Consider the following 22,920-nt stretch of genomic DNA (forward strand, 5'->3'; position numbering starts at 1 on the left):
TAAAAAGTCTCTCTATTAAGGTTAGGTGAAGTGATATGTTACATACTTGACATGGCACTGTGCAGTGGCACTCGATCCTGGTGTTGACATAAAGGACTTTAAGGACCCTTTAGTCTACATTTTAATGTGGTAATTATTGAACGTGGATATTATCTATTTTCAAATTTGTTCCATATTATAATGTTTGAAGGACGATCCAAATATCTCAATGTGATAATGTCAAACTGGACTGGGTTTAGTCTACTAGTGAACTAATTTCCTTGGTTAGGGTTTGATCATAAGACCAACTTTAAAAGCTTACTGTTCTCCTTCTTACTAAACCTTAAGAGAGCGAAACAAGCAAGCAACTTAGAATGCTATTCCTTTTTCTTACTAGGAGAGGTTCAAAGTTATCTTTATTTTCATCTCCTATTCGTTAGCACTTTAGTTTTCTTGCTCATCTTAACGCTATAGGCTTTGTTTTCTAGCATTTGTGCCCCTATCCTCATAAGCCCTTGCTTGTTCGAGAACAAAACACATCTTCAATCCTCTCATTCTTTGAGAGAATCATAGCGTCTACTTTTATATTTTTCTAAAAATTTAATGTTTAAATTGAGTTAAAAAGTTGAAAGACCATATGGGAAGCTAGAAGTTACAATTTTACGTTCTTATAAGTACTTCCATTTCAAATAAACTGTTGCATACTTAATGTCAGGTAAACTTTTAACCATGTTAACCCATATATTTTTTTATTAGTTCACACAAATGTTAAAAAAATTAAATAGTAATATGAACTTTAAACTATTGATTTAGGAGCGATTTAAATCCTAAACTCATATTTAATACATTTAAAATCCTAAACAATTAAACCTGAGACAATCTCACTGCTACCGTTAATCAATCACGTCCGTGCGTGCATAATAATTGAAGCGATGAGGACAGGGAGAGGCAAGGCGTAACCATAACAAGCTTTTGAAAAAGAAATACATTGCTTCACCTCATCGATAGTAAAGAATTATCAAGGTCATTTATGAATGAAACAACGCAGGTGAATCAAAAAGCATATCTCGGGATCGTTTCTTCAGCTTTTCGGATTAAACAAATTGACCAAATTTTCAGCCGCATCGAGTCTTACTAGCAAAATTAAATAGATGGATGCCATTGACTGAGATGTGCAATTAAAAAGGTCTGACCATAAGTGATGCATCGAGCTACTAACGAGTTTTGTGCACAAGAATTATTAAGAATATGGCTAGGGTAAAATGCAGAACATAGTGAGCGAGTAACTGCTATTTTCATTCTATGCTTCTATCCCAAAAAAATTGAACTAATCCGTCACGATGACTCTGGCTTCCGCGTATATACACTCTCATGACTGTACACAGTGGAAAACATCATTAAAAAGGGAATATGACGAAAGCTATACAATAATAGCCCGAGCCCCTTTTCCCAAAAGTGTGTTTGGGTTGGCGAGAATTTAACAACTAATCTAGAACCTATCAGTCTTCAGGGCGATGAATCTCACCCATCATGATGCGGTTGCTCGATACCACGAAACCAAGGAGTGAAGGATCGAGCTGTTTCTTCCCTTTCTTCCCCTTCTTTTTACCACTCCGCCCTGCCTGGGTTCCACCATCAGAAGACTCGGCGCCAATTCCGCTGGCCGCATCTACCTCTGGAAGAACAGGCTTTTTAAGCATGTCTATAAAAGACGTCTCTGACACAGAACCTTCACTACAGGAGGAAGTCCTCCTAAACCGCACTTCCTTTCTCCCAGAAGCCTGAGCATCAGTCAAATTACTGATTGATGGGTTTCCTGGAGGTTCTCGTCTCCCTAGAACAGCACACGAATCTTACTTTGAAAGATCCAAAAGATGAAATATAAAACAGCAATGAACAGAGAGAACATGACACATTTTTACTTTGAAAGACTGAACAGATCGACTAGCCATGAAGAGAAAACATACCATCGCTGGCTAGAAGATTTATTACGTTGCTCTGATTGGCACTGATTCCAGATGGTTGGTCTGACTGCACATCAGGAGAGGATAAAACTCGAGATACAGGTGGGCGCTTATGGAAAGCATTATCAGACCCTTTAGTTGGAAGTGTCCTGTCAATACAAGACAATCAAACTTCTGGGGTGAGAAGAAACCAAATAATACTTCTAAATGAGAATTAAGTGGCACTCCTTATGCCAATTTATCCTCGGCTACCTTATTCAAAGCTCCTCTAAATTATGAGCACATAATTTTCCTGACCATTAGACAGTGAAATTCCCCTCAACATTTATTAAATTTACGCAGATAACTTAATTTGTCAGTAATTTCACTAATAAATGTAACATGACAAAGGGTTTGCAAACTCTAACTAAAAATTAAAGGGAATTATTTGCATATAACTCAATTTAAGGTTATCTCCATTAAAAAAAATTAAGAGATGCATGGTTAAGGATGTAAGAAGCTCTATTAGTGAAATAATGAACTATTTAATGGCGTGGGAGAGCCTTGGTGCAACAATAAAGTTGCCATCATGTCTTGGTGGTCACAACTTTGAATCGTGAAAACAGTCTCTGGCAAAAATGCAAGGTAAGGCTGCACACAGCAGACCCAAAGAAGGTCTGATCCTCCTCGTACCTTGTGTATAGTGGAAGCTTCATGCACTGAGCTATCCCTTGATGAACATTTAATGATGGGTGTTATCCGCACAAACTTGGAAGTCTAGAAGAATTCCTTGTCAAACTTTAAATGATAGGGAGATTATTTGCACGACTCAAAATTAAGGAAAGTTTTGCATTGAGCCATTACCACTCGTATTTAAACTATAAAGTTACTCCCCCGCCCCTACCCCCTTTTCCCTTTTTCTTCCCTTTTTGTTGGGGTCTCATAAATGTATGCAACCTTTCAACTTATAAAACAACAGTTAATTACATTCAACATGGGTACATTCTGAAGTTGTCTAATGACTATCAGCAAACATTATTCATCGTGGCATAGGGCAAAGTACACAAGGGAAAAAAAGTCAGAGTGGAATGGACAAGAATCCTAGATAATCCAAAATTACCCAGAGGGAAAATTATCACACCATCAATCCAAATGTAATAGCACCATGAATCAGTATCAACACACCCTTTGCAACCAAATTGAGATAAGGAATAGCACCACAAACAGGCTTGAGCTCAAATAATCTAATACAATTCTTACCCATCAACCAGAAGACAGATCAAAACATTTTCTAGAATGACCCAGACAATTAAATAACCATATTAGATTGAATTGAATTAAAATGTAAAACATATAGAAAGAGTATTACCTGTCACTAGAATTTTTGTCCCCATGTGAATTATTTAAAACTAACTCACGAACATACAATCCACCATCACCACCTGCAGTTTCATGTTCAACCATTATATCTAAGAGCTATATCTACTAAAGCAAACATTAGGGGGGAACATTACCTGCACTACTTAGAGAGCTATGCCTACTATGGGCCATAACAGGAAATTCCATAGGATGCATAGTGCCTTCAACTTGTTCTGAGAAGTCTGAGACACCGGAAAGTGACTTGCTCATTGTGCTTATAACTTCATGCTTTTGCCCCTTATTTGTTTCTGACTCAAGCAAGTCGTTTTCCATAGCTGACTTACTTAGTAGGAGAGGATTTCTGTAACCAGGATTTAAAGAATCCCTGTTAGCAGAGAAGAGCGATTGCTCTTCTACCGATGATCCAGATCTAGACCAGAAAGGCATTCTTTCATTGCTCCCTAAATTACTGTATTGCTCAGTCATGTTCATGCTTTTAAAATGATCTTGCATTAGAGCACTTGAATTGGCACTTTGAGACCTATCTATAAATGAATCATTCAGATGGATCTGCTGATCTTGTGGAATATCAAAGGGCTGAATTAATGAATTCGCCTCAGAAACTTGCCAGGACTGATCCTGATTTCTTGATGAAAGAGGATGCCATTTATCAACATGTGATTGTTGTGCTGATCGAAGACCCAGTTTTTGATGAATTAGGTCTGCTAAAGTTTGGGCTGAAATCTGTTCATGAGTTCCAGAAGATGCAGAAATGTCTAGGTCGGCTGATGGAATAGTAACTCCCAACTCCCTTCTCTGTCTCCCACCTTCAAGGTGTTGCAGTTCCAGCCGCTGTTCAGTCCAGCTATTTTCCAAATCCCCATTATTCACAGAGAAACCCTTGAACGCATCTGTGTTATGCGCAAAAAGTTCATCAGATGCTTGTAAATGAGAGGATAAAGAAGCAAGGTGACTAGGGAGGCGCATGTAGCGATTCAGTTCTTGCAAATCCCTTCCTTGTACAGAATTACCTGCACTATCAAAATTCATTGCCAGAGCACCAGCAGATGCAGGTGTAGACCTCTCAAACACAGAACTGGGGTCATAGAACCCTCTCTGGTTCTGCTCAGGGAGGTTCCTGCCCAGATAGCTCAATTGCTCCTCCTGTGGCAAAAGCCTCTGCTGCTGTTTTTGGAAATCTGAAGCATTATATGCAGCTGTGTGAGTCACTTGATGAGCTGCAGGATTTCTTAATAATTGTCCAGTTTCATTCATTGACCAAGACCTCCCAAAATGCCCTTCCCCTTCCAAACCCGGCTGCTGTCCAAGTGCCAAAGCAAACTGCTGCGGCCGCAACTGTTCTTGCTGAAAATGAAGCTGCTGTTCTGAAGGCAGGATATTCCCATGCCTTGATTGCAACAAAAGGTCTGACAAATCAGCTTGCCTTCCTTGGACAGCATGGGCCATGTTTGCTTGGATAATCTGCTCCATTGATGGGTCAAGATGCCTTGAATAAGAATTCTTCTGCAAGTCATGCAAAATGTGTTTCCTCAACTGAACCTGATCAAACAAGTTATCTCTAGCAAGATCAACTTTTGATGTCCCCAAATTTGAATCTGGCATAGGGGGGTGTCTCAACTGTTCAAGAAACAACTGCTTAGCTTGAGACTCTTGCTGTAGTTGCAATTTCATTTGTTGAACAAGTTGTTGATGGTGCATCTCTTGCTGTTGTTGAAACTCAAGCTGGCGTCTGAGTTCCATGAGGTGTTCCAAATCTGACCCTGAATTATGGATCATCTGCTGAATGCCAGTGTTATTGTTTTGAGAATGAGAGAAACTTGAAAATCTCTCTAAATTTGACCCAGTAAGGTGGTCAGGGAAATGATTAGACAGACTAGCTTGCTGCTGAAGCCGTTCCTTCTGCAGATTTTGCAACAAAAGATGCTCTGCTACATCAAAGTTATCATATTTTTGTCCCATGTGAGACATGTAATGCTCATCTAATGAACCCACAAATCGATCTTGATTAAAATGCCTGTTTAAGCCATAATCATCTGACCATGTCTCCCTGTTAGAAGGCTGACCAATCATACCACCAAAAGAACTTTGATCAGCGAAAAGGGCACCTCTATCTATTAATGAATCTAGAAAGTGACCCTGATCACCAATTCTTGACGACATATTGTACGACTGGGCACGTCTTAAGTGAGAGCTATCACTGAGCTCAGACATATATAGGCCAAAGGGATGCAGCTTATCAGCCTCGTGCATATCACTCCCTGAAACTTCATGTGCAACAGGTTGACCAGAAAGATTGGTATAAGATGAGGCGATTTCAGCAGGCCTCATCAAAGGGTTATCATTGCTGCTTCTAGCCATTTTAGATAAGGCAATGTCTACACAGAAACAGAAATTTGGATAGTGATTAGAAATGAATGGGTACATAAAGCATGGAAAATAGATTGAATGAAGATAAATTAGAAAACAACTATGGCAACAATAGAATGAGTAAGCAATCCCTCACCTTCATCTTGTGTGACAAAACTATTAAAGTATTGATCACCAGAGGATTTGGTTCCAGAGGTATAACCTTGAATAGGTATTTGTGACTGAAAACCCATACTTGACATAGTCTCAGGTTGGGATGTAGCCCAAGCTTGATCATCTATGATGATAGACCCATCATAGTCAAGAGCATGAACATTAGCTTTCAGGTTCCTTCCAGTAGCATCAAATACTTCTGACTGAGTAATAAGATCACTACCAGAAACTGAACCAGACTTTGCTCTGAGGTGAGGCATGACATGACCAAGTTCTTGAAAGGGAGAATCTTCAGGGGCATCTGACCTGCGAACTGGTAAGTCTGTGCCAAAAAAGCCTTGTTCAAACCATGAAATAATGTCAATCCCAAGAAAGGGGCCTTGAACTACCCCTTGCGGGTCAAGATAGCACAAACTCAAGTCCTCAGGTGCAACAACACTTTCAAGCAAATGCATCTTCTCATTCATCTTCATGTCTTGTTGATTAATACTTGGAGTTTGGTGCAGAGATGAAAATTCAAAAAGATTGCGAGAATCATCAGGTAGATCACTACTGATTTCTGATGCAGCTGATGATTTGACAGCATTCCCATTAGCATGCGTCTTAAGGGCCAAAACCAGTCCCTGATGGCTATCATAAGTTTCTGGTTCAGCAACATTATTGCTTTGAACACTTACCACCTTACAGCTGCTGGCATAGTTCTCATCTCTCTCATGTACACCATGGCTAGGCATATCTTTCTTCTTTCCTTCTTTAATAGTTACAACTTCTGAAAAGGCATATTAATTTGTAAATCATTAGATGAGATGAAATGAGAAGATTTTACTTTCGCTTGATTAGAATAAAGACAAGGAGAGAAAATTATTAATTTCTCACCATCAACAATATTTTTCAATGAACCATCAGAATTTGACGCTGCTGCTGCAATCAAAATTACATCAGAATCACTAAAGACATTAATTCCTGAATCAACTGTTCCTCCCATGCCAATTAACAAAGTTTGTTTTCCTTTAGTTAAATCAGCACCTGAAGAGAATCAGGGAGGAATTACATAAAAAGAATGGAGGTTAAAAATTTTACAGAACTAACTGAAACATGTACACAATTTATCACCTGAAATATCATTATTTGACCCTCCATCCTTTTCTCCAGAGGAGTAGCTGGAGATTTCACTGTTGGAAATTTTCCCATCCCATATATCTCTTAGTACAGCCTGCAAGCAATATTAAAACTTAAGAATGTGAATGATAAACATGCCAACCCTCAGGTGGTCTTCCCATCAATTGCACAGTAAGTTAAAAAGATTGCATAAAAGATAAAAATACAAAATCTTTTTACATGCAAAACTAGATGAGTGCCCGTACATTTTGCATGGAGTTTAAAGAATAAGCAATACTATTTATAGCTTATGAATTGTGGCTTGCTATAGATTTTAGATTGAACATTGATGTTGTTTGATTCATCAAAGGAACAGAAATCAAATATACTGCATCCACATACCTGTTCCTCAGCATCAGGAGCAACAAATGCCAATGGCTCATCAAATCCAGGTTGCGTTATTGGCGAAGAATCCTCAATCCCACTGGGCATGATTTTAAAAGTTGGATCAAGCTTTCGCCTACGATATATGTCAAGAAGCTTACCCCTGGGATAGCAAAATGAATTGACAGCAAGACTAGATGTCCCCAGCACAACTTTACTATCATCCAAAGGTGCGGACACCAAGTTAGAGCCCAAGAATGGTCTTCCAATTTGCAGGTTGCCATTGAAATTGGCCCTTCCACGTCCAGGAGAAAATCGCACATTGGAACCTTCTATACGTGCTTTCTCCAACCCGAATCCAGGTGCAGCACGATATGTAGCCATGCCAATTGCTTGAGCTTCCATCCGATGGCGTGGCCTCCATTTATCACGAGAATCTGCATCACGTTCCGAACCCAGGCGGTTGCTAACACCAGAAGCCTGTTTTTCAACCTGAGCATCTTCCTTTTCAGCATCACTCCTTTTGTCACTGCGAGAATCCTTTTCCTTTTCTTCAGGACCCCACCTTGATGACCACTTATTCTCTCTCCGAGAATCATGACCTAAGCCACGACCATCATGCCAGCGATCAGAGGAAGGCAGGGCTCTGTTCTCTGAAGTTGAGGTAATCTCTGGACGACGATCTTCTTTTCTCCGATCCCTTCTCCCCAGTAAGCTTGTTTCTCTCTCCTCTTCACGCCAGCGACGACTGATGTCAACATCTGGGGCAGTTCTCCTCCAATCTTTCTTATCTTGAGACCCATCCATACGCCAACTATCTTTCAGTATGGGGTCAGTAGAATTAGCCTGATGAAAATAACCAACCAGAAAAACATCCTATTAATTCCCCTTAAGAAGGAAAACTAATGAGTTAAAAGCTTACTGGATACAAAACAAAGGCAAAAATATTATTGAAGTGCAATAATTCTTCATTCCAACAAACAAAAAAAAAAACAAAAGAAAGAAAAAGAAAGAAAGAAAGAAAGAAAGAAACTAAATATTCCATATTTAAAAGAACTAATCCAGTGCTTAATCAGCAGAACAGGCATGAAGACAGCCAAAAGAGATTAGAATAATCCCCGTTCCTCCAATCTGTTATTTTTTTTTTTAAATTACTGATCCTTACAAATAGAAAGCACATAACAGACCTCACAATGCTGATTGACCACCTACTTAATAGTGTTGACTGCTAATATGTAACTTCATACTGGCCTGTTGAGGGAAAATAAAATCTGCTCTTGGGCAAGTTTCCAAGCTTAATGTCATACACTAAAACTCAAAAAAGGATAACAAAAAGATGCATAACAGCATTACATTTTATAACAAGCTGATGCCCTGAAAATTGCAAAAAAAAAAAAAATATTCTTTTGCATATCTATCACAATTCAACCAGGGGCAGCCATCCAGGGAGATAAATTATATCTTAAATTCTTATAAAAATTATAAAACTTAATTGTTATCTATTAGCTTCTCTAAAACTCAAACTACCACATATATTAAGTTCAAAATAAGTAATGTGCCCATTCTACCTTCTCCTCACTACAGCACTACCTACACGTGGAGAAGAAAGAAATTATCAAGATAAAATCATACCCATCTTCAAATTAAGAAGACAACACACGCTATGATGCACTAGACCACCAATCAGTTGTTTTAGTCAAGAATAAAATAATAGTAAAGGAGAGGCCTAACAAACAGAGATTTAGTAAGAATGAAAAAAATTTGATAATCCAAATCAATTGAAAACAGTGAGTGTTCCCTACCCCCGGTGAGTTGTTAGTTAGTATCTTCGCTTCAATGGGTTTAGAATAAAGCCACTGTGGAGATAAGGGTATACCACTGTCTGATGGCACTTGATCTGAAAGTCAAAGCAGTATTTGTCAACCAGCAGTCACTATATGGGCAAAATTTAGAAAAGTACTAAACTTTACTGTTATGTTTCACTTGTACAACGATGTCACAAGTACCTTTCGAATCATCTGGTATCCCTACAATCCTTTTCTCCCCACCATCTCCTCCGGATGCTTCATCTACCACAATCCAAAACACTAGTAGTTAGCAGCTTATTCAGTTCAATTTGTATATAAAACACTGATGGGATACATAATCAGAATAAAATAAACCAACAAATCATAACATCAAGAGATTTATCACCAATTGCAATCACATAACAGGGGCCACCACAAAATGAAAGATAAAACAAATTAAAGAGTATAAATAGCCCTATACCAGCCTTACCAACGAAGAATAACACCAAGATCACAATTGAAACAGACAACTGATGAAGGAGGAGAACAATACCATTCTTCACGATTTACAGTTAAAAAAAGGAAAAATAACAAAATTAACTTGACTCCTTGATAAGAAGAGGGGAGGAACGAAACATCACTTACAGGCAAATCAGCCCATTGGTGCTTAAAATCCTGGTCAAAAGATTGTGGTGACAAATAAATATAGTGAGACAGCAAGACTCGCTAGAAGAATCAAACCGATACAAGGGAAACCACGAAAAATAACTTCAATCCTCAATCGTGCCAGAAGTCAACCCCAAAAATACGAGGAAAATAGCCAAAGAAAATTGAAAATGACCACAAGAAAGATATAAGCATGTCAGGAATACCATTCATTCGCAGACAGCATCAGAGATTGAAATTCAGCGGATCCAGACAAGGTAGGAAGTAATGGTATGCAATAAAATAATACAACAAAGATGCCAATAATTAGGAATTAAGATGAAAGCCCTAACAAGAAAATTACCTTTGAGAGAGGAATGCCCATCAGCAGTCCTGGAGGAGAAGAGATCATCAGGCAGATTAACCTTTCCGTGAGCCATCGAGACTGAGTTGCCGGTGGTCCAATTCGGAGACAGGGAGATCAAATAAGGGGAGAACTAGAGAAGATGGGGGATGAATGCAAAACAGGGGAATGAGATACAGCTTCGATTGGCGGCAAGTGAAATGCGTCAAGTCAGGGATGAATCAGAAGGAGAGAGAGGTAGGGTTTGTTGAATTGCAGAGTAGAAGATGGATATAGAAGAGGAAGAAGAGAGAGAAGCAGAAGGCGAAGAGAAGAGAAGCAGGAGCGCAAGGGTTTGGGGTCAGGGGCGCATCAACAGAAGAATAACCGAGGAGCGAGTAGTGTGATTCAGATTAATTATTAATAATTTGATGCATTACAAGTCACCCAGATGCTTAATAAGTACGTCTCACCAGTTGTGCTTGTGCAATTTATGTTTATATTATACTTCCCCGTCCGTCTTATGATGTAATTTTTTTATTAAAAAACTTTGATATATTTTTTAAAAAATTTAAAACCATGTTTATTAATATGTTTTATTTTATCTTTATGTATGAGTAATGTGAACATGTTTTAATATATTAAATTAAAGGTAAATTTAGTAATGTGACTAAGATTTTAATGTGTTAATTACTTTCTTTAATATATGCACTTAAACTTAGATAGTGTTTATATCCATTGATTTGAATTTAAATTTTAAATTTATATATTTAAAATTTTGTGTTTGAATAATGTAAAAATTTTTAAAAATAATATAAGAATAAGTTAAGCTTGAAATAAAAATGAAAAATTGAGAATGACAATCTTATATCTATTCTTCAATTAATGGAAGATGAAAATAAGAAATGAAAGGAAAAGCAAAAATAACAAAAACACCAATAATAATAATAATGAGAGAGAGAATTGTAACAACTAAAATTTTAAATAATTATAATTTAAAAAAATTTAAAATTACAAAGAACTCGTGATAAAACATGAAAAATTTATAGACTTTTATATATCCAAATAAAAAATATTATTTAAATTCTTATGCATTTAAATGCAACATTAAGATTAATATTTTTTATTACTCATAAGTATTTTTATTAAAAATAATTATGTTTTAAATATGACTGAGCACTAAATATAGGCATCTCTTTTAATAAAAATTTAAATGGCTTGTCACATTATAAAAGATTAACTCCATCTATTAAATATACATGTAGCTGGTTTAAGATTATTATTTTAAGATGGAAATAGTATGTGACGTTAAATTTTCCCCAGCTCTCACTTCTACCAAGAGAAATTTAAAAAAAAAAAAAACAAAGAAATAGCGAAGTACGAGTTTTCTGATATAAAAACTAGAAAGAACATCATAGTGATTAGTGAATTAAGTCTCAACGCACTTTCATAACCTGCTTGCTAGAGATTTTTTTTCGCTGGAGATCTTTTATACAGATGTTGCAAAGGTAAGACTCAATGTCGTGTTTAACTTGTTAACTAGAAAATCAACACAATGTTACCGTAAAATTGATTTGGATGACAGTATGATACTTTTATATATGTAACCGACCAAAGAGGAAACTGTTTTTCTTGGGACCAAAGTGGAACGGAGGCTGTGTGCGCGTGTTATAGAGAGAGATCGATGTAGCATCCTTTACAACAAAGTAATAGAAAAAGTCATCTTTCACTCTGCCTATGTTTTATATTATATATTATTGTTAAAGCACAGATGACGAAGAGGAAATTCAAATGACGCACTTTTTCTTCACATTGTAGCTAAAAAGCTAAACCTGTTAACCAATGAAAGACCGGTGGAAGAAATTCATGAATAAATAAGTAAATGTTATTGGAGAAGATAAGATTATAATGGCATGTGTTAGAAAGATAGTGTTCTAAGTTATCTGATCCAAGTCTTATTATATTGCAACGTTCTCACTCATCACAATACCTGCAACAAACATCATTGACGCAAAAGCTTGCTTTGCAGGTGCGTGAGATTAAAGAAGCACCTGGAGGAGGAGACTAAAGATAATAAATCTGCAAAGTCAGACATCAAAATGGCAAAACGGCTCATGGAGATAGAGGGGCCTTAAGTAATGAAGCCATCAAGAAAAATCGTTACAACCTTTCGTGTCTTGATCAGCCAAAAAGATGGTACAGAACTGGTTCTTCGAAAAAATTGATCACTCTAAATAATTTGAGAGCATTAAAATATAAAAAAGCTAAATGAAGCATTCCTAATGCGTTAATACGTGCATACTAAAGCGAAAAAGGTTGGCTTTAGTTTAGCAAAATTAAAATAGATGGGAAACGAACGGCGAGTTCTTTCTGGTTGTGTCAAAATCTTTTGCCCAAAGCCGTCACATGATGATATAAGTAGCGATGGGAGTGCATACCATCATCGTTGGTCCTTGATCTAAAGGATGAAGGGTTAGTAGAAGCAGGAAAGAAAAAGAGAAGATCACATGATGCAAGTCTCACTGCAAAATTTGGTGCACAATAATTTCTGCTGCACCTTTCTCCTGCATTATAGGCAGTAATATTAGCAAAAAATTTATTGCATTTTCTTGGCGCAGAGAAACTTGTGGTCACTGGTCAGCACACAAGTGACGTAATATATGCCTGCGTTCAGCACACGAAGATAATTACCATGGGCATTTTACTGCACATTAGATTCCTTATTCCCAAGTTGTGATAACTAAGAGAACGGGCTGGTCATAATCAAGCATCAAGTGGAAGAAAGTTTGCCAGTGAATATGCCTTTTTCAGCTGAAGTTAAAAGGTCACTTTAATGGATCGCACAGTAAAGAACGCCGCAGCACGGCTGCAAATATATTCTCTGTGACAATGAACATCCAGAATCACCATTACAAAAAGCTGATGCCCATTAGCATTGTTATGGAATCAGAGGACGGCCTCATTGATGGATCATGGATCCCAAATCATTGAACTGAGTCAGATGTAGTAGAAACTTGAGCTATAGTCGGAAACTGAAGCGCCTGATAAAATATGCTTTCCCCGGAAAATTATTCATGAATGACGAAGATGAGAGCTAGAGGAGCTGACAGTCGATTCTACAGTTTACCATTCTATCTTCATTTAAGCGAACTCCAATTCCTATCTACTTCAATTCATAGTTTGTTTACTCTAGTCCAAATTTTAAACACCATCTTTCAATTAATAGTGTCTCGTCCTCGAGTCATAAGCTTAATATTTGATTTGTTCTTGCTTATTTAAATTCCTTCTCTCCTCAAATAAATTACTGACGTTATGTATAGAACATCAGTTGGAGGGCCAATTGAACCGGTAGATTGTTTAAGTAGTATGTATCCCGCACGATGCACAGGGTATGAAATGATAAATATTGATTTAAATCAATAATAAGATATTAGTTGAATTATAAAATTATAATATTGTAAAAGAAATCATTTTTAAATAATTTTTTATTAATAATAATGAGTTAAATGTAATAATTGTTTAAAAATCTTCAAGTAACATCACCTTGAATGAATTTAAAAACTAAATCAACTTTTATAAAAACATGTTTAAATTATAAATTATAAATTATATATACATATTGCACAATTAAAGTAGAATGAAGAATTAAAATTAATTTCATAAATTAGATTTGAGGTGAAGATAATGTATCACAATTTTCTCTGCTAAAGTACAATTTGGATTTAAAATGTTATTAAATTATTTTTACAACAAAAGATTGTTTATCATTTGTATTCCTATCATAGATTATTTATCTTATGCCATGATCCTCAACTTTTAACATTAAAAAGAAGGATAGTATGATAGGAAGTTACAATACTGGGAGGGTGGGTGAGATAATGGGAGAGGAATGAGGAAGCAATATGAATTATGAAAAATCAATAAATCATTTTTAAAATAGAATAAGTGAGAAAAAAATTGGAAACAATAGGGTTTGATAGTTGTAAACAGCCCTCCTGGGTCACCACTGCCTCTCCAGGGTCTTTTCCCAGGCGCTGGACAACACATGTCACCACATGATTGCCGGCTTTAGCCCAGGTGGTACTGAGCGTATTCCTCACCCCACCCTCACGGGGGTCTTTTGGAACCTCCCCAGACTCGAACCTCCAACCTCTACCACCTTAATGAAGTTGAGGCGAAGTCTGGTACCATTGAGTCAAGTGACTCAATGGTACCAGACTTCGCTCAACTTCATTAAGGTGGTAGAGGTTGGAGGTTCGAGTCTGGGGAGGTTCCAAAAGACCCCGTGAGGGTGGGGTGAGGAATACGCTCAGTACCACCTGGGCTAAAGCCGGCAATCATGTGGTGACATGTGTGTTGTCCAGCGCCTGGGAAAAGACCCTGGAGAGGCAGTGGTGACCCAGGAGGGCTGTTACAATAGTTGCAGAAATAATATAAGGAATTATGATTTTAATATTATAATATTTGAGAAAACGTAATAAGAAAAATCTGATGTGGCACATTGAAATTGCAAAATTTATAAAAATGATAAATTATATAAATATTCTATATATTTATATACAATTTCCTAAAAGTTAAAACAAAGACAATATTTGAGTACATTGGAAAAAGATTCATTACCTCCCCAATAACATTAATGAAATTTCTTCCGATAAACCTTCACTTAACTTTGTCTTTTTGAAACATAATTAACTTCAACACCTTCAGCAACTAATTGTGTAAGCAAAATTATGTTGTTATTGCATCACATCTTATGTAACACAATGAAGGGAAATTATAAATATAATTGCATAAATGTTATCCAACTCTAAAAATATACCAAAACACTTTAGACTAAAGCTCAATGGAAGAACTATAAGAATAGCCCAAAGTTGGTGCATTGAAATTTGAAAACCATGCTAAATACACCCTTTATTTTTATTTTTTTGGTAAAAATAAATACACCTTTTAGTAGCTTTCAATTCAGTTATATAAAATAAAATATTGGAAATTATAATGTCTTTTAAAAGGAATAATATAAAAATGTCAAGTGCTTTTAAGGTAATTAGTTTGAAGGATGAACTATAGAAGGAGGAAATTAAGAAGCATATATATAAAAATTAAGTATGAATAATAAAATCACTACAAACAAGAGGTGAACTCTCTCTAAAGGTTATCATTCCCTAAGTTTGAATTAGAAACATGATGCCATTAGTTGTGCTTGAAATACTTTCATTATAATGGAAAATAGCAATTCTACACACCAACTATTTTAACCTATCTCTCATTTACATTTGAAACTTTTTTAGGTTCTAAGCAAACACAATAGTATAAAAGCTTAGAATCATATAGATCATATTAATCAATGTATGGTCAAAAAAAAATATATAAGACATTTATTTTATAGAAAACCATAAGGTAGTGCATGATCTTAAAGAGGCCAAGTAGAGAACAAAATTAATTATCCAAACCCCAATACAATCTCATTGCACTAGATATGAGAAAGATGAAGAAAACTATACGAATAAATATGAATTGAACTGTTTGTTTGAAAAATGAAGGACTCAAGAAGGGAGGAAGGGGATGAGGCAGCAACAACAAATACTGGGCCTTGATGGCAATGAATGCTTCGTGCTTATGTTATATTAAATGCTCGAAAGAAGAACGAGAAAACTAAAGGCATAAGATTTAGGAAAGTAGTGAGCAAAGAAATATATGTAAACAATACGAATTATTGTTAATGTGGGTAGAGAGGTTATAGTTCATAAAGGTTTTAAGATTTTTAAAATTTAAAATAAAAGGATGGAAAGTTATATTGACAATTTGAGAGATCGTAAGAGAGAACATTAGAGATAAAATAATATGTGAAAGTTTTTAAAATTTTTAAAATTAAAATTTTAAATTTTAAAATAAAAGATTAGGAAGTTATAATAATGGAAGAGATCATAGAAAAGAATATCAGAAAAATAAAATAAAATAAAGGACTTAACATAACAAGAGAGAAAAATAAAAGATAAGGAAAAGTAGTTTCTAAATTTAATAAAATATTCATAAAAATTTAATGTTAACATAACATAAAAATTATTATAATGGGAGAAATCGTGGGAGAAAAGATTATAAATATATTATGAAAAAAGAAAAGAAAAGATTATAGCTGAATGGAAACATTGGGGGGGGGGGGAAGAGAAATAACTGACAAAGGGGAACAGTTTGCGTTTTAGATATATTATGATTATTATTTAAATAAATAAAATTAAAAAAAGTGAATGAATGCTAAAATTACTGTTTAATGAAAAAGTTGGAATTGGGATGAGGTGGTTTTGTAAATTTCTATTTAAATATTTAAAATTATGATTAAGTTAAATTAAAAAACCTCCACATACATGTCATGCGGCAATTTCATACTGCTTGCAATTTTATTTTTAAAAATTTAAAATCATGAATAAATTAAATAATCAAACATGAAGAGCATGTGAATGTTAGTTACAGTTCTATTTTTATATATACAGATATAGATACCTTAATCAGTTTAATAAAACATATGTTCATAACCAATCTACTATTAATTCCTGAACCAGTTTAATAACTGACTCTTCAAGCAATGGCCATAATTACCCATGGCCAAATGAAAGCTCTCGCTTAGAATTGAAATTAAAAGAGCGTCAACAAGAAGCCAAGAATGTACGAAATAAAAATCTAAAAGGCAGCCGTTTGGTTAGTTCCGGCCAAAATCTCAAACCCATAAATTACTTTTACAGTATGGACGCTTCAAGTTCAAACTCGAGTAATCATTAAATTTTAGTCCGCAAGCTACCGTAACAGAAAGGAAACCTCACGTTTAACTGATTGAGTTACGAGAACAAAATATTGAAAACAGACATCAAATTTCCTAAAGCAAAAGAGCAGGAAGCTTTAAGACATTCTCTGTGCGGCTTCCTTGGCAAGGAGCCTTTCCTTGGCCTTGGTTTTGGCTTGGGATTTAGAACCCATAACCCCACCACCCCACTTCTTCCTGTATTCGTCATACTTGTCATTGAAGTTGGCCTGCACACGGAATACACAACATAATAAGGGCCCATTAATTCCCCAACACACGAAATGAGAGCAAAGCAACAAAAACAAATGCCCATAAATTACCTTGATCGCCTCTAGAATCTTGGAGAATTCTAATTTGTCTTCATTCTTAACTGTTGTCAAGCACAAAACTGATGCAGTTTTCTTATGGACAATCTGTCAAGCAGCAAAAATTCCATTAGATCCAGTTACAAACTGTGATCAATCAATTGAGGGCATGCCCAGAGAAAACTATTTTCTGACGAAGGGCAAATCTTACCGTTCCCAATCGTGCCTTGCCCTTGACAATGCAATAGGGAATTTCCATTTTCCTGCACAAGGCTGGCAGCCAGACAACCAGTTCAATTGGATCTACATCATGCGCAATCACAACCAGCTGTGCCTTATTCTGCCAGATAAAAAGGGGGCACAAACAACACGTAACGTCAAGCGGCAGAAATGAAATGGACAGTGCCATGTATCAACAGGAAGTAGCAGACCTGCTCAATAAGGTAAGTGACGTGATTGAGACCATATTTCACAACAATAGGCTTCTTAGCTTCAGTAGACTTTCCTTCTGCCTCTGCCTGGGCCCTCTTCAAAAGTCGCTCTTTCTTTTCAGCTTTGTCCTCAGGCCTGTACTTAAGGAGCATCTTGAACAGGCTAGTTGCTGCAAATGGCATCGATATAAGGTAAACAGTACAGCCAGTTGTTATTAACATGAACAAATCTCTCAAACCTCCATACCAAAAAATCAAATACTATCAAGACAAATAAAGAACAAATTAAAATAACTAATAAAGGAGATATTCAATTATTCAATAATTCAAGAATATTTAAAACAGGCACAATGCAATAGTTGGACATCATCAAATGTTGAGTCTTCACTACCCAAAATGACAAACCAATGATACATGCAACTGCCCAAAACATGCTGGCAATCAGCTTCTCGTCAGACACATTGACTATAATTTCCAGGCACTCAACTCTGGAACAATTTGCAACAGGATACAATCAAATATGAATTATAATATAACGCTCATACTGCCAAAGTCTCGTACACGTAGCATGGGGAGTTTCAAGTTAGATTCTATCTAGCTGATTATACATCCTTGACTTCCAAAGTTTAAGAAAACAAGGCTTGGATTAACCGCAGATTCAGATATGCTGGGCCACATCAATCATTCAATTATCATTATTTTTAGCTTGAATTTATGTCCAGTATCTAAATAAGAAATGAAAAGCAACTACTTTAATAAACCGATCAAAATCATACTCTAATCACTATATGTGTCTGTGTCGAAACAAAATACTGAAATAAGTTTTCAAAGACATGACAGAAAGCATGAAAAAAAAAAAGTCACGAATCCTGGGGTTTAGTTAGTTTCCATACCAAGGTTCTTGTCTAGTGTTTTGGTGAACTGGTTCAGAGCTGGGGGGACCTTCAACCTTTGCTTGAGGATCCTTTTTTTCCTCTGGATTTGAACAGTCTTGGGCCACTTCACAAATCGCGTCAAGTCTCTCTTAGGGGGCAATGCACCTCCAATGCCAAACTGCTTCGGACGTTTCTCGAAAAGCGGGTTGGCCACCTTGTCCTGGACTCGAACAAATTAACAAGGGAAAACGGAAGCCGAATCATATCATAATTTAATCACCCAAAAAAAAATGAAACCCATATTGTAATTGAAGTTATGTCAATCGAGATACACACCTGCTTCTTCTTCGTAGCCGCAGCCGGAGCTTTTACACCTCTTTTGGGAGCCTAATAAATGGACAAAATGTCAAAACTCAAGATCAGAGACCGCTTGAAGTCTAAATCACAGAGAACCCAATATCGTATTCGTAATATGCAGGTATAGTAACAACTCTCCCCGCCACTACAATACTCAAATCCCATGAACTGTGCAGCTTTTTGTACGACGAATCCCATAACATAAACGACTAAGGCCACAATCTCATTGAAAAATGAATAACGAATTCACCTAAACGAGCTCCAAGGAAGAAGACATTACTCACCATCGTTGCTGATCTCTCGGCCGCTGGCGACTTCAGGAACCAAAACCCTATATCAATTTTATATATAGAGTAATTCGCATATGGTGGGCCGGGCTACGCTAGATTTATATTGGGCTTTCATAATTTTGGAGACTTCAAGACAGACAACCCTATATTGAAATCGTATGACGAAACTTGGGCATCCCTTGGGCCAGTTCCTATTTAGCTTTGGTAATTTTTTTTATATACAAAGTTTTTTATTTTGATAAAAAAACTTTTACAATTTTATTGCATTTTAGTGATAACCTGCATTGTTGCTCAGGAATGATGCATAAATCTGTTGGGATATATACTTGATACATCGATACCTTATTTTTTAAAAAATACAAGATATTATACATCCAGAATACAAACATATCTACATATATAAATAAAAAAAATTATAAAGCACACGACCAGTATAATTTGAATTCAGGAAATATAGATTTTAACATTCTTGTATTTATATAGTCTTTTAATAATAATATCAAATAAAATATGATCACTCATTGCACTCTTACTCTATTTATATGTAATTTTCTATTATCCATTAACTGCTAATAAGTATAATAGCAATATGTTCTCTTACTCAATCCTCATTTCCAAAAAGGATAGCTTTGACACATGATTTATCTATAAATAAGTTCACAACTTCTAAAATTCAGTACCATTATTTCATTTATCAAATCTAATATTTTATTTTTAAAAGAAAATCAGAAAGAAAAAAGTAGAAAACATTACTATTGCAATCATTGACGAAAACTAATTTTAAAAAAAATGATTGAAGTATCGATTTGCAACCTAAAAATCTCTATATCATAATTTAAAAAATATTAAAAAATTACTTTAGGAAAGAAAACCCTATATCAGAATTTTATATTTATGGTAACTTGGGCACTGCTCTTTCCCATTTTCATATTGGGCTTTTGCAATTACACACACACACACACACACACAAACACTTTTACAATCTTTTTTATTTTGGTACGGGAGCTTTTGCGATGTTCCTAGCATTTCATTAGTAACCTATGTTGTTAATCAATGATACATAAAAAAGATATATGAATTCGATGGGATAGGCAACTTTTTTCTTTTTTTTTTTTGGCCAAAAGCTGACATATTACTCAAAATAATAACGAAGTGCAATGCAACTGAAAGGAATAAACAGCAAACAAAATAGCAAAACAACACAGCTAGCAATAGCAAACAACAGCTAAACAAAATGAAATCAACCAGTGCCACTCCTCGCATTAGAAGACGAGACATTTGAAAACACAGATAGGGCCACTACATCCTTGTCTAGTAAATGAGACAAAGAAGGTGATGGTGAAACACCCATCCAATAGGAATCACCTCCTTGAGAACAAGCACTGCAATGAAATTAGCTACAGCATTGCCTTCACGTGGAGCAAAGGCGAGAGAAAACTCAGCTTTGGTTTCTATAAGGTCTAAAATATATTCTAATATTCCTCTAGATCTCTAGTCACCCAGAGTAGGTTGACATTTCTAAATACACAATACAAGGCCAAGATAGTTAGATTCGAATATGACATTATCGCATCTTAAATCAAGAACTAGCAGAAGTGCTCTTTTTAAAGCAAGAGCTTCAAACATAAATGCAGAGATTGATTTAATTTTGTCAGCAAAAACCCATTTGAATTTACCAAATTCATCCCTACAAATTATACCAATGGATGCTTCATTTCGTTCTTCCACAAAAGATCTATCACAATTAACTTCAATAAAACCCTTAGATGGTAAAGTCCAATGGCAAGGCAATGTGATTCTTGCTGTCTCAATAACGTCATCGCAAACCACAACACAGCTCTGCCAATATTCATTAATAGCCCTCTAAGCATATTCAATAACCCAACAGGGTTGGGCTCCATCTGATTAAAAAGTTTTTCATTGCTAGCCTTCTAAATAAACCATAAAATCTAACCGATAAGGGCAATATTATATTCAGTAAAACATGCTTTGCCATAAATAACATTGGCCTACCAACTACCAAATTTCACAATGCCATTGGTATCAAATTTCAAAGAAAGCCCACACCCAAACTAAATACAATGAGTCCAATGGGCTTTCAAAGAACAAGTGTTCAATTGTTTCAATGCCATGCATACAAATAGGGCAAAGATAGGAGAAACCTATATGTTAAAAAATTAAAGCTTCATTCATAGCAAGTGCAATAGGCATACTTCGCCACAAAAAGTGGGCATCACGAGTTGTAACTTTAATCCTCCATACCCTTTTCTAGATGTCTTCAGTGATAGCGGTCGACATACTTGCTATAAATGTCTTTGAATTTAGTGATGGGATATGAACCTGAGACATTGATATTTTATTCTTGAAAAATATAATATATCATACTCCATACATCTAAAATATGTGCATGTTTGTTTATAGAAAATCATAAAACACGTTATACATCTACAACTATGGGATGCATGTCAAAATAAAAAAAATATCAACACGAAACTTGTAACGTCACAAATTTTTAATCTAAAGGGTAGATTAATTAAGAGGTTTGATTAGTTAATCATGGTAATTAAAAGTTAACATTAAAATTTGGATGGCCTTTTAGGCCTATTAAACCTTGTAAGAAGTATTAAATGAGGCTTGAAGAGCTATTGAGCCATCTTAGACCCAAATTAGTGGGCTTAAGTAGGGTTTTTCATTTCGGTAAATCCATCATGGTGGATGGTGGCATGGCTGTGGAAAAAGTGTCAAATTTTAAACTCTTTAAACATGTTTCAAGCAATAAAAATTAAGGAAATTTTTGAAGGTCCAGCGTAGAGAGAACGAGAAGAGCTCTGCTAGGGTTCCTCTTGGATGTCTATTAGAGGCTATCTAAGGCTAGAGACACTTTGTGTGAGCTTCCTTCATCCCTCTTCTCTCTTCTTCTCATCTTTTCTAGGAACTTTTAAGTTGAGTAAGGTGTTGTTTGAACCTATGGTTTCCTACATCCACTTAAATGACTTTATTAAAGTCTTAGCAGTTGGTCTTGGTGGTTGACAACATAAAATGCCATTAATGAGGGGTTTAAAATTAACCCTAATACTAAGTAAGCTAATTTAAGCTAATGAGAAAATCTAGTAATGATCATTAAGCTTAATAGGAGTTAAATAAGTTAGTGGAAATGAGTCTTTCGATTAGCTATGCTTAATCATGTTTAATGAGGGTGTTAATTCTTAATCATGATTAAGAGTTTATTAATGACAATTAGTTATTAATGCTATGTTTTTATTATTGATTGTAAAGTGATTGTTATTGGAGCTAGTATTGGTAGAAAGTTTCCTCGAGAAATCCAAAATTACACTCTTAAGGGTGATAAACCTAAGAATTAAGATAATTGAGAATTTAATTTGAATATATCATTGTGTTTGCATAATTGTATTAATGTTATTGATGGCTTTGAATGAGTAATACAAGCATGATGATGAGTTTGTTAACTTTGAGTTTGATACACAAGTCATGAAGCATGCCTCTTTTTGAAAATTGTGCTTGCTAATTACTTGTTTATAATTATCACATGATTGTGATTAGGAATTGATGAGCCTTGATTGCCCATGTAATGATTATGGGATTATGATATGATGAATTATTGTAAATTATGTTAATGTATGGGTTATGATAAGCATGTAAGTTTTGGAATTTATACAAGTGTTGAATTATTGAGATATACATGTGAGAATGTCTTTGCTTGTGTTAAATGAACTTGCATGATCATAAATGAATGGGAGTTCACTTAAGAGCAGTAAAAGGTACGATT

General features: G+C 35.5%; 2 protein-coding genes across 4 annotated transcripts; both read right to left on the bottom strand.

Moving 5' to 3' along the window:
• Positions 1-1,191: 1,191 nt before the first annotated feature.
• LOC129305311 (uncharacterized) lies at positions 1,192-10,487 on the bottom strand. 3 transcript variants are annotated; one of them, XM_054945347.1, is made up of 11 exons: positions 10,101-10,487; positions 9,311-9,373; positions 9,107-9,201; positions 7,323-8,150; positions 6,936-7,035; positions 6,699-6,848; positions 5,806-6,591; positions 3,437-5,677; positions 3,292-3,364; positions 1,947-2,092; positions 1,192-1,813 (listed from the first exon to the last, which is right to left on the bottom strand). In XM_054945347.1, exons 1-11 carry the CDS (start codon positions 10,174-10,176, stop codon positions 1,479-1,481), a joined length of 4,893 nt encoding a protein of 1,630 aa, XP_054801322.1. In that variant the 5' UTR covers positions 10,177-10,487; the 3' UTR covers positions 1,192-1,478. The 3 variants fall into 3 exon arrangements, with proteins under 3 accessions (XP_054801322.1, XP_054801324.1, XP_054801323.1); XM_054945349.1 differs by having other exon boundaries at positions 6,699-6,740; positions 10,101-10,486; XM_054945348.1 differs by having other exon boundaries at positions 6,699-6,743; positions 10,101-10,486.
• A 6,268-nt stretch (positions 10,488-16,755) lies between these two features.
• On the bottom strand, positions 16,756-19,205 carry LOC129306392 (60S ribosomal protein L7a-2-like). Its single transcript, XM_054946983.1, has 7 exons — positions 19,128-19,205; positions 18,823-18,873; positions 18,505-18,706; positions 17,612-17,781; positions 17,392-17,520; positions 17,196-17,288; positions 16,756-17,102 (listed from the first exon to the last, which is right to left on the bottom strand). The coding sequence occupies exons 1-7, from the start codon at positions 19,128-19,130 to the stop codon at positions 16,971-16,973; spliced, it is 780 nt and encodes a 259-aa protein (XP_054802958.1). The 5' UTR covers positions 19,131-19,205; the 3' UTR covers positions 16,756-16,970.
• Positions 19,206-22,920: the final 3,715 nt, after the last annotated feature.

This window comes from Prosopis cineraria, unplaced genomic scaffold (genome assembly GCF_029017545.1).
Source record: "Prosopis cineraria cultivar Desert tree isolate PC_DT_omini unplaced genomic scaffold, ASM2901754v1 PC3, whole genome shotgun sequence".
Taxonomy (NCBI): domain Eukaryota; kingdom Viridiplantae; phylum Streptophyta; class Magnoliopsida; order Fabales; family Fabaceae; genus Prosopis; species Prosopis cineraria.

Coding starts and splice junctions, on each gene's coding strand:
- LOC129306392 (XM_054946983.1), bottom strand. Junction 17,521..17,611: donor TCACTTACCTTATTGAGCAG/GTCTGCTACTTC, acceptor TTTATCTGGCAG/AATAAGGCACAGCTGGTTGT. Junction 17,289..17,391: donor GCAAGGCACGATTGGGAACG/GTAAGATTTGCC, acceptor GCTGCTTGACAG/ATTGTCCATAAGAAAACTGC.
- LOC129305311 (XM_054945347.1), bottom strand. CDS start 10,176: ATGGCTCACGGAAAGGTTAATCTGCCTGATGATCTCTTCTCCTCCAGG. Junction 3,365..3,436: donor TAGCTCTCTAAGTAGTGCAG/GTAATGTTCCCC, acceptor ATGAAACTGCAG/GTGGTGATGGTGGATTGTAT. Junction 2,093..3,291: donor GACAAAAATTCTAGTGACAG/GTAATACTCTTT, acceptor TTGTATTGACAG/GACACTTCCAACTAAAGGGT.